Source organism: Pelophylax lessonae, assembly GCF_965119305.1.
Source record: "Pelophylax lessonae genome assembly, chromosome: 8".
Taxonomy (NCBI): Eukaryota; Metazoa; Chordata; class Amphibia; order Anura; family Ranidae; genus Pelophylax; species Pelophylax lessonae.
This window is the reverse complement of record NC_138775.1, coordinates 34,966,388-34,980,905: the sequence shown is the minus strand read 5'-3', so window position 1 is coordinate 34,980,905 and position 14,518 is coordinate 34,966,388. Positions and strand designations below refer to the sequence as shown.

At 43.4% G+C, this 14,518-nt stretch overlaps 1 protein-coding gene across 1 annotated transcript in view; it reads left to right on the top strand.

Annotated features, from left to right (window-relative positions):
• Positions 1-8,375, top strand: part of LOC309562138 (tubulin tyrosine ligase 3-like) — a gene marked incomplete at its 3' end in the record, with an annotated part of 112,413 nt that extends 104,038 nt beyond the window's left edge. The window contains exons 19-20 of the mRNA XM_082266264.1: positions 1,168-1,768; positions 8,170-8,375. Coding sequence (XP_082122390.1) covers positions 1,168-1,768; positions 8,170-8,375 — 807 coding nt within the window. The remainder of the gene's footprint in view (positions 1-1,167; positions 1,769-8,169) is intronic.
• Between the last annotated feature and the right edge of the window lie 6,143 nt (positions 8,376-14,518).

Here is a 14,518-nt window from a genome sequence, read left to right as displayed (position 1 = left end):
ATGGCTGCAGCTGCAGTCTTAAACCCAGTATCAATCTTTTCAGCCTGCAATACTGAATCATGTAAAAGTGATCCGAGCGGCCTCTGCTACCTTTCCGGGTTCTCCTATTCCACCAGGGAGCCCTAAACTGAAGCCAGTGGTTCTGCCGGCTGACCATACAGATGAAGGAGGAATGGAAGTTCTTTGATTATCTCTATGGTCTTTGAAACCAGGAAGCGATGTTTGTTGTTTACAAGCCATTACCGGCTTGTAACAGCATCTGAACAAATTAAGATCGGTTAAGGGTAGAGGAGAGATCTGGGGTCTAATAGACCCCAGATGTCTCAGTGAAGAGTACCTGCCACTGCCCATGCTATCACAAGAGATGTTGTTCATTCCTTGTGATAGCAATAAAAAAGAGACGCTGTTAAAAATAAAAAATAAAATTATTTTTAAAAAATAAAAGTGCTCTGTCCTACCCCCGCTCATGCGCAAAGAAGAATGCATGTATAGGTTCCGCATGCATATGTAAACGGTGATCGCCCCACACGTGAGTATCGCAGAGAACGTTATTGCAATAATTCTAGCACCAGACCTCCTGTGTAACTCTAAACTATTAACCTGTAACGGTTGTACACAAATTTTAAACGTGACATTAGGTATCTATTTACTCGGCGTAACATCATCTTTTATATTTGACCAATAATTGGATAGCATATTATGTTTTTGCGCAATAAAATTAATTAATGTGCATTTTTCCAAAACATGTGAGTTTGAAAGTAATAAACTGCAACACTCACCATTATATTCTCTAAGGCCTCTGCTTATAAAATATAAATAATGCTCTCCCAACCGGCAGAGGATTTTTCCTGGGAAGAGGGCACTCTATAACACATCTTTTGGGCTTGTCCAAAGATTATCCAATTTTGGAATCAGGTGATGTAGCTTATTTATAGATTAACGGATATCCAAATGCCGGATGATCCGGCTGCCCTGGATTGTCCTCCCTGGTAGAGTTGGCTTGTAGTTACCTGGTAAAGTTCTCAAAGAAACCTTCCATCTATGTATATAACAAGTGGACTACTTCAGTGGTAAATCTAGGGCAGATAATACTCAGTAACATCAGTTACCTTGCTCTATACAAGACCAGTGATGGAGATCTGTGGTAACATCTTAATTGTATTACAGGCTGCGGTGGACGTCCCTCAATACGTTGGGATAAATTTGCTGGTTGAAGGAGCCATGGTGAAAAAGCCACGTGTCCCTCCTCCAAGACAACCCAATAACCTTGCCAACCCAGGCATGACTCATCTGATCAACCACCAAAGATCCCTCTCAATGGTGCAAGCCAAGGTGTCAACAGCAACAAGTTTTCCTGGGACTCATGATACTACCAGACACCCACCCACCATCCCGTATTCAACATTCAAAGCAACTCATCGTAGTAAAACTCCACACACCTTGAGCAGGGCAAAGACCACATTCATCGATAAAGAAAACAAAGCAACGACTGAAGCTCGGTGTGGATCCGAGAGCGTAGAGTTGGTCAGACTTTCTGACAGGCTCGGTGTTGAACACAAGAACCAAAAATCGCTTGTGCATGGAGTAAGCACGGCAAGAGTCATACAACTTCACCAACGTTTGCTTGCTGCTCCTAAGCTGTATCTTTCAGAGAAGCCTTCTTTAACAAAACACCTGCTTGGACAGAAAGATGCGACACGCCTGGATCTGAAGATTTCAAGTCTTGACTCAGGAGAAATACAGTTTCTTAGGAAGGTGTCGAGGGCAGGTAAAGAGATGTCATTTAGAAAGCATACACTCATATTTCTTATTGTCCAAGGAAGAGACAGTTTATTTGGTTTATTGCTTCCAATTTTCTGAACTAGTCACTAACTTAAAGGAATAGTACACTTTTAATAAGGACAGCTGTTTCATTTGGTGTATAAGGGTTACCCAAGGGCTGTGGTAAAGCCAGAATCTCCAACTAGACATATGCGATTCATTTCATTTCAAATTGAAATTTGGACAATATTTCAGTAATTCTGAAATTTGGATGTATCCAAATCCCTGAATCACAATATCAATAAATTTCAACGAATCTGAAAGAAATAAAAAAAAAAAAAAAAACAATGAATTCATTCATATTCATTGGTTTCATTCGGATGATATGATATGATTTGAAGAATCTGGAAGAAAGCAGCAACATAACGAATGATCTGAATTAATTCGGATCCATTCGGTTTTATTCTAGTGAGTGTAAACGTGAATATTCTAATAAGATTCTTTTTGTATTGGGGTTGAGAGACCATTTGTTTAATTCATATGTGCACAGCCCAACAAAGTTAGTTGGGAATAAGGAAATAATTTCAACTTAAAGTGATATTAAAGTCTTGTTTTTTTTTTGTTTGAAAATAACAAACATGTTAGGCTACGTTCAGATGTGGGCACAGTGGATCACGGGCAGAATCACAGCGATTCTGCCCGCGATCCGGAAACCAATGCAAATTGTGGGACGCCTGTGCGATGCACATGATTTGCCATGGCACCCCAAACGCTGTGTGGTGTTGCCGCGATTTCTGCCTGCCGAATCGCGGTAACATTGCGCAAACAAAATTGCGGGACACCTGACGCCCCAAAGAAGCTCTTGTACCTTTTTTGGGCGCCATGCGTCCCACGATTTTTTTTGCGCGATGTTACCGCGATTCGGCAGGCGGAAATTGCGGCAATATCGCACAGCGTTTGGGGTGCCATTGCAAATCACGGGCATCGCACAGGCGTCCCGAGATTTGCAATGATTTCCGGATCGCGGTCAGAATCGCGGTGATTCTACCCATGATCTGCTGTGCCCACATGTGAACATTGTCTTAAACTTACCTGCTCTGTGCAGTTGATTTTGCACAGATCAGCCTAGATCCTCCTCTTCTCAGATGCCTTTCTGGCACTCCTGGCCCCTCCCTTCTGCCGAGTGCCCCCACAGCAAGCAGCTTGGTAGGGGCACCCGAGATGCTGCTCTGTGTGTCCACAGACTCAGAGCCGCAGGTCAGCCCCGCCCTGCCCCCTCTTGGCACGCTGACTTTGATTGACAGCAGTGGGAACCAATGGCGCCCGCTGCTGTCTTACCCAATGAGGAAGGAGAGTCCCAGACTGCCAAGACTCTCGTGCAACATCACTGGATCGACAGGGGGCTCAGGTAAATATTAGGGGGGTTGTTGCACACAGAAGGTTTTTTTTATCTTAATGCATAGAATGCATTAAGATGATGAACCTTCTGCCTTTAGTACCACTTTTAAGTGATATTTGTTTTTTTTAAATAACAAACATGTCATACTTACCTGCTCTGTGCAGTGGTGTTGCACAGAGAAGCCCCGATTTTCCTCTTCTCGGGTCCCTCCCCGGAACTCCTGGCCCCTCCCTTCTGCTGAGTGCCCCCATAGCAAGCTGCTCTGTATTTTTCATTATAATAAAAAATGCACTAAATCCTGCAAATAAATACAGCAGGGTATTAAAGTGAAATAAAATGATTCTTACTTATTGTGTTTGGGTTAGATAGAGGTGGATCCATCAGACTTTCTGAATCGTAATATAACAAATTAATCCAAAATTAATTTTAGTTCCATTCGTTAATTTTGAATGCAGGACATAACAAAATAAGACATTAAAATGAATATAGCCAATCTTCCAAAGAATAAATATACAAAACAAATCTGAATATATGAAACAAATTCAGAAAATGAATCATTCTAACATAACAAGTATGATGAAACAAAATGATTTACTTAACAAATGAATCCGACATGAAAAAAAAAAAAAATTCCGTCATGCCCATCTCTATCTCCAATCTTCTTCTATGCCTACTCTCTTCTATGGAGAGTGAACCCCGGCCCTGCTTTGATTCTGTTAAGCATCTCCACCTGTGTGGTCTTCTTGACTAAGGCCCCTTTCACACTATCCGTCCTTCAGACAGATTCCGTTTTTCTCAGCGGGGGATCGAGCCGCTGATCCCCCGCTGAGCAGGAGGAGGACAGCTGTGTTTCCGCGCTGTGTGCAGAGACACAGCTGTCAGTTCCCCATGCATCTCTATGGGGGAAATCAGATGGGAACGGACCGTCGGTCCATTCTCATCCGATCCCATCCGATCCGCTGGACGGATGGAAAAATAGGGTTTCCATCCGTCCAGATTTGACGGATCGGATGTCAGCGGACATGTCTCCGCTGACATCCGATCCACCATAGAGATGCATGGGGGGACCGTTCAGATCCGCCAAAAAAACGGACAGGCGGATCTGAACGGTCCGCCTGTGTGAAAGGGGCCTTAGCATGCACTTTCTTATTGGATCACAAAATGACAGCATCTGATAGGGGGGGTCAGGATTGTGGTGTGGGAATGAGGCAAGGCTATGCCTATGACTCAGTCAAGAAGATGGTGCTGCAGAGAAGCACCTGAAGTTAAAACTTATAGCTCCTGGATAACCGTCATACCCAGTACTGTAATTGTTTAAAACATATTAATCAGGTAATAAAGTATTGATAATTCGCTTGAGGGTACCCTCAAGTCAATATTAGTGGATTGATTGTAGTGTCTCAGCCATGCAGCCTTAAAGCAACCCTGCTGTGACTACTATAAGAGAAGGCATAATTCTCCAGCTGCCAACACCAACAGACCTCCCCACCGTTTAGAAGAAATCTTCCTTCCAGGTCTGATGGGAAACCAACACTTCCAGGATTGTTGATCTCATGGGTCCACTACAGCTCTCACCGGTTCCTGGTTGTGACCTCCATGTCAATACTGTATTCTGCCATGAATGGAGGTCAGCAGGAGGACCAGTAGGAGCTCTGGAGGACATAGGAGTTTAAGAAGCCCAGAAGTGTCCAATTTTCCTGCGGACTTGGGAGGAAGATTTCTAAAGAGCATTGTTCGAGTGGCACAGGCAGCAGGAAAGGCAAGAATGTTAAGGATCCCATATCATGCATGAAGACACACTGCCGGAGTACCGTCTCATGAAATCTGGGATCCTCAGCATTCCAAGGATGTTCGCTAAGAGGCCCGTGACATCACCCTTGCCTTGGCACTGCCGGCAAAACTTGGGTTGTACGGTAAATATACAGTGCCTTGATAAAGTATTCATACACCCTGAAATTTTCCACATTTTGTCATGTTAGAACCAAAAACCTAAATGTATTTTATTGGGATTTTATGTGATAGATCAACACAAAGTAGCATGTAATTGTGAAGTGGAAGGAAAATGATAAATGGTTTTTAACATTTTTTTTACAAATAAATATCTGAAAAGTGTGGTGTGCATTTGTATTCAGCCCCCTTTACGGATACCCCTAACTAAAATCTAGTGGAACCAATTTCCTTCAGATGTCACCAATTTGTAAATAGAGTCCACCTGTGTGTAATTTAATCTCCGTATAAATATAGCTGTTCTGTGAAGCCCTCAGAGGTTTGTTTGAGAACCTTAGTGAACAAACAGCAACATGAAGGCCAAGGAACACACCAGACAGGTCATGGATAAAGTTGTGTTTAATGCAGGGTTAGGTTATAAAAAAAAAATATCCCAAGCTGTGAACACCTCACAGAGAACTGTTCAATCCATCATCCAAAAATGGAAAGAGTATGGCACAACTGCAACCCTGTCAAGACATGGCCGTCCACCTAAACTGACAGGCTGGGCAAGGAGAACGTTCATCAGAGAAGCAGCCAAGAGGCCCATGGGAACTCTGGAGGAGCTGCAGAGATCCACAGCTCAGGTGGGAGAATCTGTCCACAGGACAACTATTAGTTGTGCACTCCACAAATCTGGCCTTTATGGAAGAGTGGCAAGAAGAAAGCTATTTTTGAAGGAAAGCCATAAGAAGTCCCGATTGCAGTTTGCGAGAAGCCATGTGGGGATAAAGCAAACATGTGGAAGAAGGTGCTCTGGTTAGATGAGACTAAAATTGAACGTTTTGGCCTAAAAGCAAAACGCTATGTGTGCCAGAAAACTAACACTGCACATCACCCTGAACACACCATCCCCACCGTGAAACATGGTGGTGGCAGCATCATGTTGTGGGGATGATTTTCTTCAGCAGGGACAGGGAAGCTGGTCAGAGTTGATGGGAAGATGAATGGAGCCAAATACAGGGCAATCCTAGAAGAAAACCTGTTAGAGTTTGCAAAAGACTTGAGATTGGGGCGGAGGTTCACCTTCCAGCAGGGCAATGACCCTAAACATACAGCCAGAGCTACAATGGAATGGTTTAGATCAAAGCATATTCATGTGTTAGAATGGCCCAGTCAAAGTCCAGACCTAAATCCAATTGAGAATCTGTGGGAAGACTTGAAAATCGCTGTTCACAGACGCTCTCCATCCAATCTGACAGAGCTTGAGATATTTTGCAAAGAAGAATGGGAAAAATGTCCCTCTCTAGATGTGCAAAGCTGGTAGAGACATCCCCAAAAAGACTTGCAGCTGTAATTGCAGTGAAAGGCGGTTCTACAAAGTATTGACTCAGGGAGGTGAATATAAATGTACACCACACTTTTCACATATTTATTTGTAAAGAAATTTGAAAACCATTTATGATTTTCCTTCCACTTTACAATTATGTGCCACTTTGTGTTGGTCTATCACATAAAATTCCAATAAAATACATTTATATTTTGGGTTTTAACATGACAAAATGTGGAAAATTGCAAGGGGTATGAATACCAGAGATCTCATCAACATAGTCAGTGGAAGACATAAGAAATTGTCAGGTTGTGTGTCCCTCCAGTATCTACATGTAAACATTGAAATATAATTTTTTGGGAGGACTGACCCTTTAAATCAGTACCGGTATTTGCAGTGAACACGTTGTGAAAGTTCAGGCTTGTTGATATACTTGGACCATGAATCAAAGTACTCTTTACCAGCTGGTGTAACCTCAGGATTTAGTGCCGGTATAAACATATGCAATGCAGGAACCCTGCGAATCCACTGTGGGTTCCCGCATCGCACTCAACTCGCAGGCAGTTCACACTTCCATATGCGAATCGCTGGGGGTGTCAATACAGAATGAACGACACCCCCAGATCTCAGTACGCATATCGCAGTGCGAACTGTCAAATCGGACATGAATCGGATCGCATAGGTGTGAACACCCATGCAATCTGATTCTGGTGCGGACCAAAAATGGGGTCCTGTGCGACTTTGGTCTGAATGCGATGCGAATTCAGCCATACGATCTGTATGGCTAAATTTGCAACGCACAGACATCACATGTGATTTACAGAGCAGTGCACTGAGAATCACATGCGACGTCTGACATCGCATATGTGTGAACAGGCACTTATGTATACAACATGAATCCACCCGCAGCTGCTTAAAAAAAAAAAAGAACTCATGCTAGAAAAGAAAGAAAAATTCCTTCCTACTTTGGACACTACACTAAACTGAGCATACTAGGTGAGGTTAGTGATCGATCGATTTCGTTTTTTATTGCCTATTCTGATATTTTGGTCATCGCATATTGGTATTGGCCAATATTTTCGTACATTAAAAATTATTTTTTTTCTTAAAAGGTATTGTTGTGGAGGGATCTGGGGGTCAAACCCCTCCTCTGCACTTAAAAGCATTCAAAATGCCAAATTTGGCTGTTTTGAATGCTCGCATTTTTTTTAATCTAGCGCCGAGTACCAGGAAGTGATATCATGACATCACTTCCGGGTTTTTACATGGCGACCCAATTAGAGCCGAATGGGGCTTTGTTCGGGTCTTTGGCGGCCGTGCAGGCTGGTTGCGTCCCCTCCCGCTCATTGTAATGACAGCCGAGCGGCTTCTCAGCCGCATCGGTTGTCATTACAAGACAGCCGACCGTCGGCTATGGACGCCGGTACCGGGGTGATGCCTCTAGCTGCAGGCATCACTCCGGTACAAGCACTGTCTGAAATATCGGCAATATCGGTAACCTTGGTGGCCGATTCCGATATATCGGGGAAAGGGCATATCGGCCTTGCCAATAATCGGTTGATCCCTAGGTTGGGGTAATCAACCTATAGTGGACCGAAACTTTGAATTTCAGTCTCCAGATCCTCCTGTAGGGGGCGGTATAGCAAGGACATGGAATTTAGCTCTGTGTCCATCATAGAACGATGAGAAAAGTATGGAATCTCCTATATGTAAGGCAGACCTTGTTACTAAACAAACCTTCTTTATTATGCAGGACTTGACCCTCATCGGATGCCCTGCCTGTTCTGTAAGGGAATCTCCTCTCTGCAAGCCACATGCAGCTGTTCTAAGAGCACCAAACTCCCCCATAAACCCATCCGCTTCCAGCTATCCAAGGGGGCACACCACAGCAAGTTCCACGGAGGAGCACAACAGCTCTCGGCACGGGGAACTGCCATCATCACATCCCTGCTGCTATAAACTTCATCTGTCAGTCCGCACATTGACCTTTGGTTTTAAGGAGACTCTGTCAGTTTAAAAATATGAAAGCTTCAGGTATACAGAGCCTACATTATTTTTCTAGGTGAGAGTCTCTCTAAAATAAATCTATAACAAGTTTAAACAGAAACCCTACAGATGCAGACTAGACAGTGCTGAATGGTATCTCTTACATGAGAATCAATTGCTGCACCATGATACTGTGAAACCTGCAATATGCAAATGATGACTTTTGAAAAAGTCAGCATCTAGAACTGCTTCCTACACCTCCCCCATATAGCAAGACCCCACATTGCATTGTGAAATGTTCGGGGACATTTTGAGTCTTGACATCTCCAAAGATAGAAAGTTGAATACTGTAAGTTGTCGAGGCCCCTGGGGTGCCATGCAGTGGTAGACTCATGTAACCAACCAGAACCTGGTGCCGTCTTATCTACATTTGTAAACTTATGCCTCGTACACACGCATCGATAGTTGGCCGTGAATTTTCGGCCAACGTCCGATCGGCCGATTTTCGGCTTGTTAGTATGATGCTTTCGACAACCGACTCCGACTTTTCGGCCGAATAAAATCTGGTGTGCAGGCTATAAAATTTTTGTTGGCCGTCAACAGAACGGCCGATTTCCCGTAAGTCAGTACAGATTTCGGCAGACAAAAATCTGATGAGCAAGACTGGGCATGCTCAGAGAAGAAAAAACACACGGAAAGTAAACCAGAACATGACATCACTTCTGCAGTTGGTTTTTGTTGGCCGAGAAAATTCGTGTGCAGTCTAGAGCACATTTCAACCAACACAACAACACTGGACAAAAGATGGCCGATCGGTCGGCCGATAATCGTTGCGTGTGTACGAGGCTTTAGTTACATCAGTTAGGGGGGGGGAGTGCCAGGTTTTCTTTAGAGAAGCATGGCAGCTGCCGTTGTTGACAGGTCCCTCAGAAAATGTTGGCTGCTTGGCTGTTTCTTGCTTCAATGACTTACAACCTGGAAAAAGCACTCAGGATTTGAATCTTTTGTGACTTTCCTTATCTACATACTTGATCTGGAGGGGGGACTCAAGTATTGAACCTAGTAGCTTCTCTCAACCAAAAAAATGATTTGAATCGAGTCATCCAATAAGCTCCTACTGCTGCTGCTGTCTATACAATCAGCCTGGGGCCCTGGGTGTGTGGATCATTCCAGTCTTCAATGGTGCTACCTTCTCTGATCTTCCCTCTCCAAAAACATATTCAGCATATTTCTGCAATTAATGCACATTTAAAAAATGTTTTATCCTTTTAAAAATGCTGCAAGTATAGAAGAATGTCAATTAAATCTGCTAGAAATCCAGTAAACTGACAATGCTGCCTCTGCTGCACCGAAATCCCAAGCACTGTTGTCAGCCCTGTCCCGTTATTGCCTGCTGGACCACATTTACCTCCCCCTCTCTATTTCCCAGGGAAGAGTGTACTGTAGTTCAGTAGAGGAGAACTAAAACAGGGTTGACAACACTGCTTGGGATGTCAGTGCTGCAGAGGCAGTGTTGTCAGTTTACTTATTGAATTCAGGAGCACACAGGATTTTTGACAGGGTATTTTTTTTAGTACTTACAGCATTTAAAAAAATATATATAGATATATATATATTAGTGATCGACCAATATAGTTTTTTTTCTGTGCCGATACCGATATTTTGGTCAATGCATATCGGTATCGGCCGATATTTTCGTACATTTAAAAAAAAAAATTTTTTTCTTTGACAGGTACTCTTGTGGAGGGATCCGGGGTCTAAAAGACCCCAAACCCCTCCTCTGCCCTTAAAAGTATTCAAAATGCCAAGTTTTGAACGCTGTCATTTTTTTTAATCTGGCGCCGAGTACCCGGAAGTGATGTCATGACATCCCTTCCCGGTTTTTGCATGGAGACCCGATCAAAGCCGAATGCGGCTTTGATCGGGTCTTCGGCCGCCGTCCAGACTGGTTGTCCGGGTCCTCCGGTGGGACGGGAGACCTGGGCGAGCCGCGGAATGGCGGCAGGAGGGGGGGGAAGGATGTCCCCTCCCACTCCTTGTAATGACAGCCGAGCGGCTTCTCAGCCGCATCAGTTATCATGACAAGACAGCCGACTGTCGGCTATGGACGCCAGTACTGGGGTGATGCCTCTAGCTGCAGGCATCACTCCGGTACAAGCACTTTCCCGAAATATCGGTAATATCGGCAATATCGGTAACCTCAGGGGCCGATTCCGATATATCGGGGAAAGCGCATATCGGCCCTCGATATATCGGCTTTGCAGATAATCGGTCGATCCCTAATATATATATATATATATATATATATATATATATATATACTGTATATATATATATAGGGAATTGTGCAAATATTGCAGAGAGGTACAGAGTAATTTTTTTTATTTTGGCCAGATATACATCTTAAAAACTTCAGGAACTATGACACCCATACTCTTTATGAGGCCCCCTACAGGCCAAAACCGGTGCAATCCCTGTGCTTCACTATATCATACATGCAACTGTGCTATATATTTCCTGTACTGATTGGTAAAAATCAGTTTGGGAAATGAACAATCACTGCAGAAAAAATGCACAATGCACAGACATTCTATGCCTTTCAGACTTCACCGGTATGATAAATTTCTCCCACTGTCTACAGATACATCCCTGCAGAAATGTGATGGCGCTGGTCGTCCCAGCTCTGTGCAAATAAAGTTTTATAACTGCTTGTTGTGTTTTCTTTTGGCCGTTTCATATTTTCTGTTAGGTTTGTGTCACTGAGAGTCCGGGATCCGGATCACATTTGATTGATCCAGCTGGTTACAGTCAGATCAGGAAACTTCATGGGCTAAAGGTAAATAGGCAGTTCACTTTGCAGGGGAATTGGCCTCAGAGCTTAGGGCATGGATGCTCAACCTGTCGCCCTCCAGCTGTTGCGGAACTACAAGTCCCATCATGCCTCTGCCTTTGGGATTCATGATTGTAACGGTCAACCTTGCAATGCCTCAAGGGATATGTAGCGTTGCAAAAGCTATAGGGCCAAAAGTTGAACACCCATGGCTTAGGGAACGTGGTAAAGTTTCACTTTACAAAGCATACCCAATCATGTGCAGGGGAAATAAAATAAAAAACAGCATTTTGCTTGCATATGATTGGATGGTGGAAGACAGCAGAGCTTCACCGCATTCACTAGAATCAGAGGAAAAATCCCTTGCAAAGTGCAACTTCCCTTGCTAAGTAATGTCCTATTTTCCTATAATAAATCAACCCCTTTATGTCTGTATGCACTCTGAGTTTTCTATAGGGAAAAATGTATTAGCTACATTGGGTTTTCTTGTGAAGCACTCCTACAGACGAGCAAACCAGGGGGTGGGGTTTCTGGTGAGAACTCCGCCTCTCCACTCTATAGGCACAAACCTGAGTCTGCATTGTATAAATTGAATGGTGCGTACTACTATCCAACATCTGCAGGCAGCCTAAAGCAAAGCCATGTTCCATTTTAGGGTTCATTCACATCACACAATAAAGTGGTAGTAAACTGCCGGCTGTTTTTTTTTTTTTTAAACCTGCAAGGCAAAGTTATAATGTGCTAGTATGTATCGCATACTAGCACATTATGTGAAACTTACCTTCGAACAAAGCCCTCCAGTAGTGTGCTGTCACCGCTGAAGGCACTTCCATCTTCACCCGGTCTTCCTTCCAGGTTTGCGGACTCCGGTTGTGTGAATGGCCGGAGCCACGATGACGTCACTCCCATACATTCCTGTGGGAGCCGCCATTTAGGGCACAGGACTCTGAAGGAATGGCCTGGTTGGCTGTTCCTTCAGAGCTCATGCTCCGGTGACGTCAGTAGCTGCATCTACAATAAATATCTCCTAAGTGGTGCACTTATAGGAGATAGTTACAGTACCTATAGGTAAATCCTAATTATAGACCTACCTATAGGTAAAGTTCATGCATGGGAGTTTACTCCTACTTCAACCACTTGCCAACCAGCTGCTGTACATATACTGCGGCAGGTTCCCACAAAACAACATACCCATACGTTGCTTCGTGGCAGTGCTCGTGGGGGTGCACGCACCCGCCCATTCGCCAGAGGTGAAGCGGATCTGCGGAGTCGTCAGCCGCGATTGCCGCCGGGCACCCGCGATCTCTCCCTGTGGAGACTGAATGGCTGCTGTTGTTAAAACTGCAGCCCGCTATTCTGTCAGCAATGAACACTTCTATTTAGGAACACAGGTCCCGGTGTTCATTCCATTAGTCCATCCATCACACAGTTATAAAGCACCCCCTAGGGACACATTTAACCCTTTGATAGCCCCTGGTGTTAACTCCTTCCCTGCCAGTGTCATTATTACAGTAACAGTGCATATTTTTAGCACTGATTACTGTAGTAATGTCACTGGTATCCCCAAAAGTGTCAAATGTCAGTTAGGGGTCCGATCTGTCTGCCACAATATCGCAGTCCTGCTAAAAATTGCTGATCGCCGCCATTACTAGAAAAAAAAAAAAAAAATACATAAATCTTTCCCGTAGTTCATTAACTTTTGCTCAAACCAATCAAAATACGCTTATTGCAATTTTTTTTACCAAAAATATGTAGCAGAATACAAATTGGCCTAAAATGTTAAAAAGTTTAGATTTTTACATTTTTTTTGAAAATGTCATATAGCAGAATGTGAAAAATATGTTTTTTTTATTTTTCAGAATTGTCGCTCTTTTTTTGTTTATAGCGCAAAAAAAAAAAAAATAAAATTGCACAGGTGATCAAATACCACCATAAGAAAGCTCTATTTGTGGGGAAAAAAAGGACATCAATTTTATTTGGGTACAGCGTCGCACGTCCGCACAATTGTCCGTTAAAATAACACAGTGCCGAATCGCAAAATATGGGCTGGTCATTAAGGGGGAAAATCTTCTGGTCCAGAAGTGGTTAAAGTGGACACGGGATGAGTACTTCCATGCCTCGGTTATTGCATGGCCCCGAGTTTAGGTCCTTCTCAGCCCTGAAGGAGGACTCCTAAGTGGGGTACACACTATAAGAAAATGGGGTGAACGATCGTCAGATTTTCCTCGTTGTTTCACAGCAAACCGGAACCGATGAACGAAAATTCGTACAAAAAAATTCTCATGTGACAAAGGCTTTTTTTTTTTTTGTTTATGGTTTCTGATCATGCGCAGTCTTTTTTTCGGATTCTTCTTGTACGAAAATTGTACCAAAATGGTACATATAAAAATTTTGGAGTTTGTCCTTTTGGGAATTTTGGTACAAAAAGTCGGAATTGGCTGTAGAAAGTTGTGTACACGCTATACGAAAATTGTATGAAAATTCTTTGGAGGAAAATGTTCGCCTGATATTCTTATAGTGTATACGAGCCTTGGCAGCCCCTGAAACGCGTTGACTTCCCAATAGGGATTTTAAATAAAATACCATTCTGGACTTTTAGGGGAGGAGTGGCACTTCAATTCCTTTTTCTAGAGAGTAATTGCATATGTCTTTTTTTTTTTTTTTGTATTTTGACCAGAGTCACATCAACCCATGCTCGGAGGCCACCATTAGAAATGTTGATATTTTATTGTTACATATTAAAAATACAATTAACTAATAATGATTAATAGCACTAAGTGACTCTGTCTTTTTAAAGTGGTTGTAAACGTCAGACATGAGATATGAACAAAGCATTTCCCTCTATAGCAGGAATCTCCAAACTACGGCCCTCCAGTTGTTTAGGAACTACAATTCCCAACACGCCTAGTCATGTCTGTGAATGTCAGAATTGTATAATGCCTCATGGGACGTGTAGATTCACAACAGCTGGAGAGCCATGGTTTGGAGATTCCTGCTCTATAGTGTGTACTTGTCTCGATTAAGAGCAATAAGTGTCACTTTTGTCTGCTGCTTCACTCCTCTGCTATATGCATGAATCTTTTGTGACAAGTTTTCCTGACACCAAGAGAAAAATGGTGACAGGGGGAGGAACCTCCAGCTGATTGACAGCCTCACAACTATATCACCCAAGCGCTCACTCACTCCGCTATGTTCCTGTGTGATGTGCAGAGAGGGGGGTGTGTCCCTTCCCTCCAATCAGCTCTCAGCACTCTCCTCACTAAACTCTGCAGAGTGTAAATTCAGC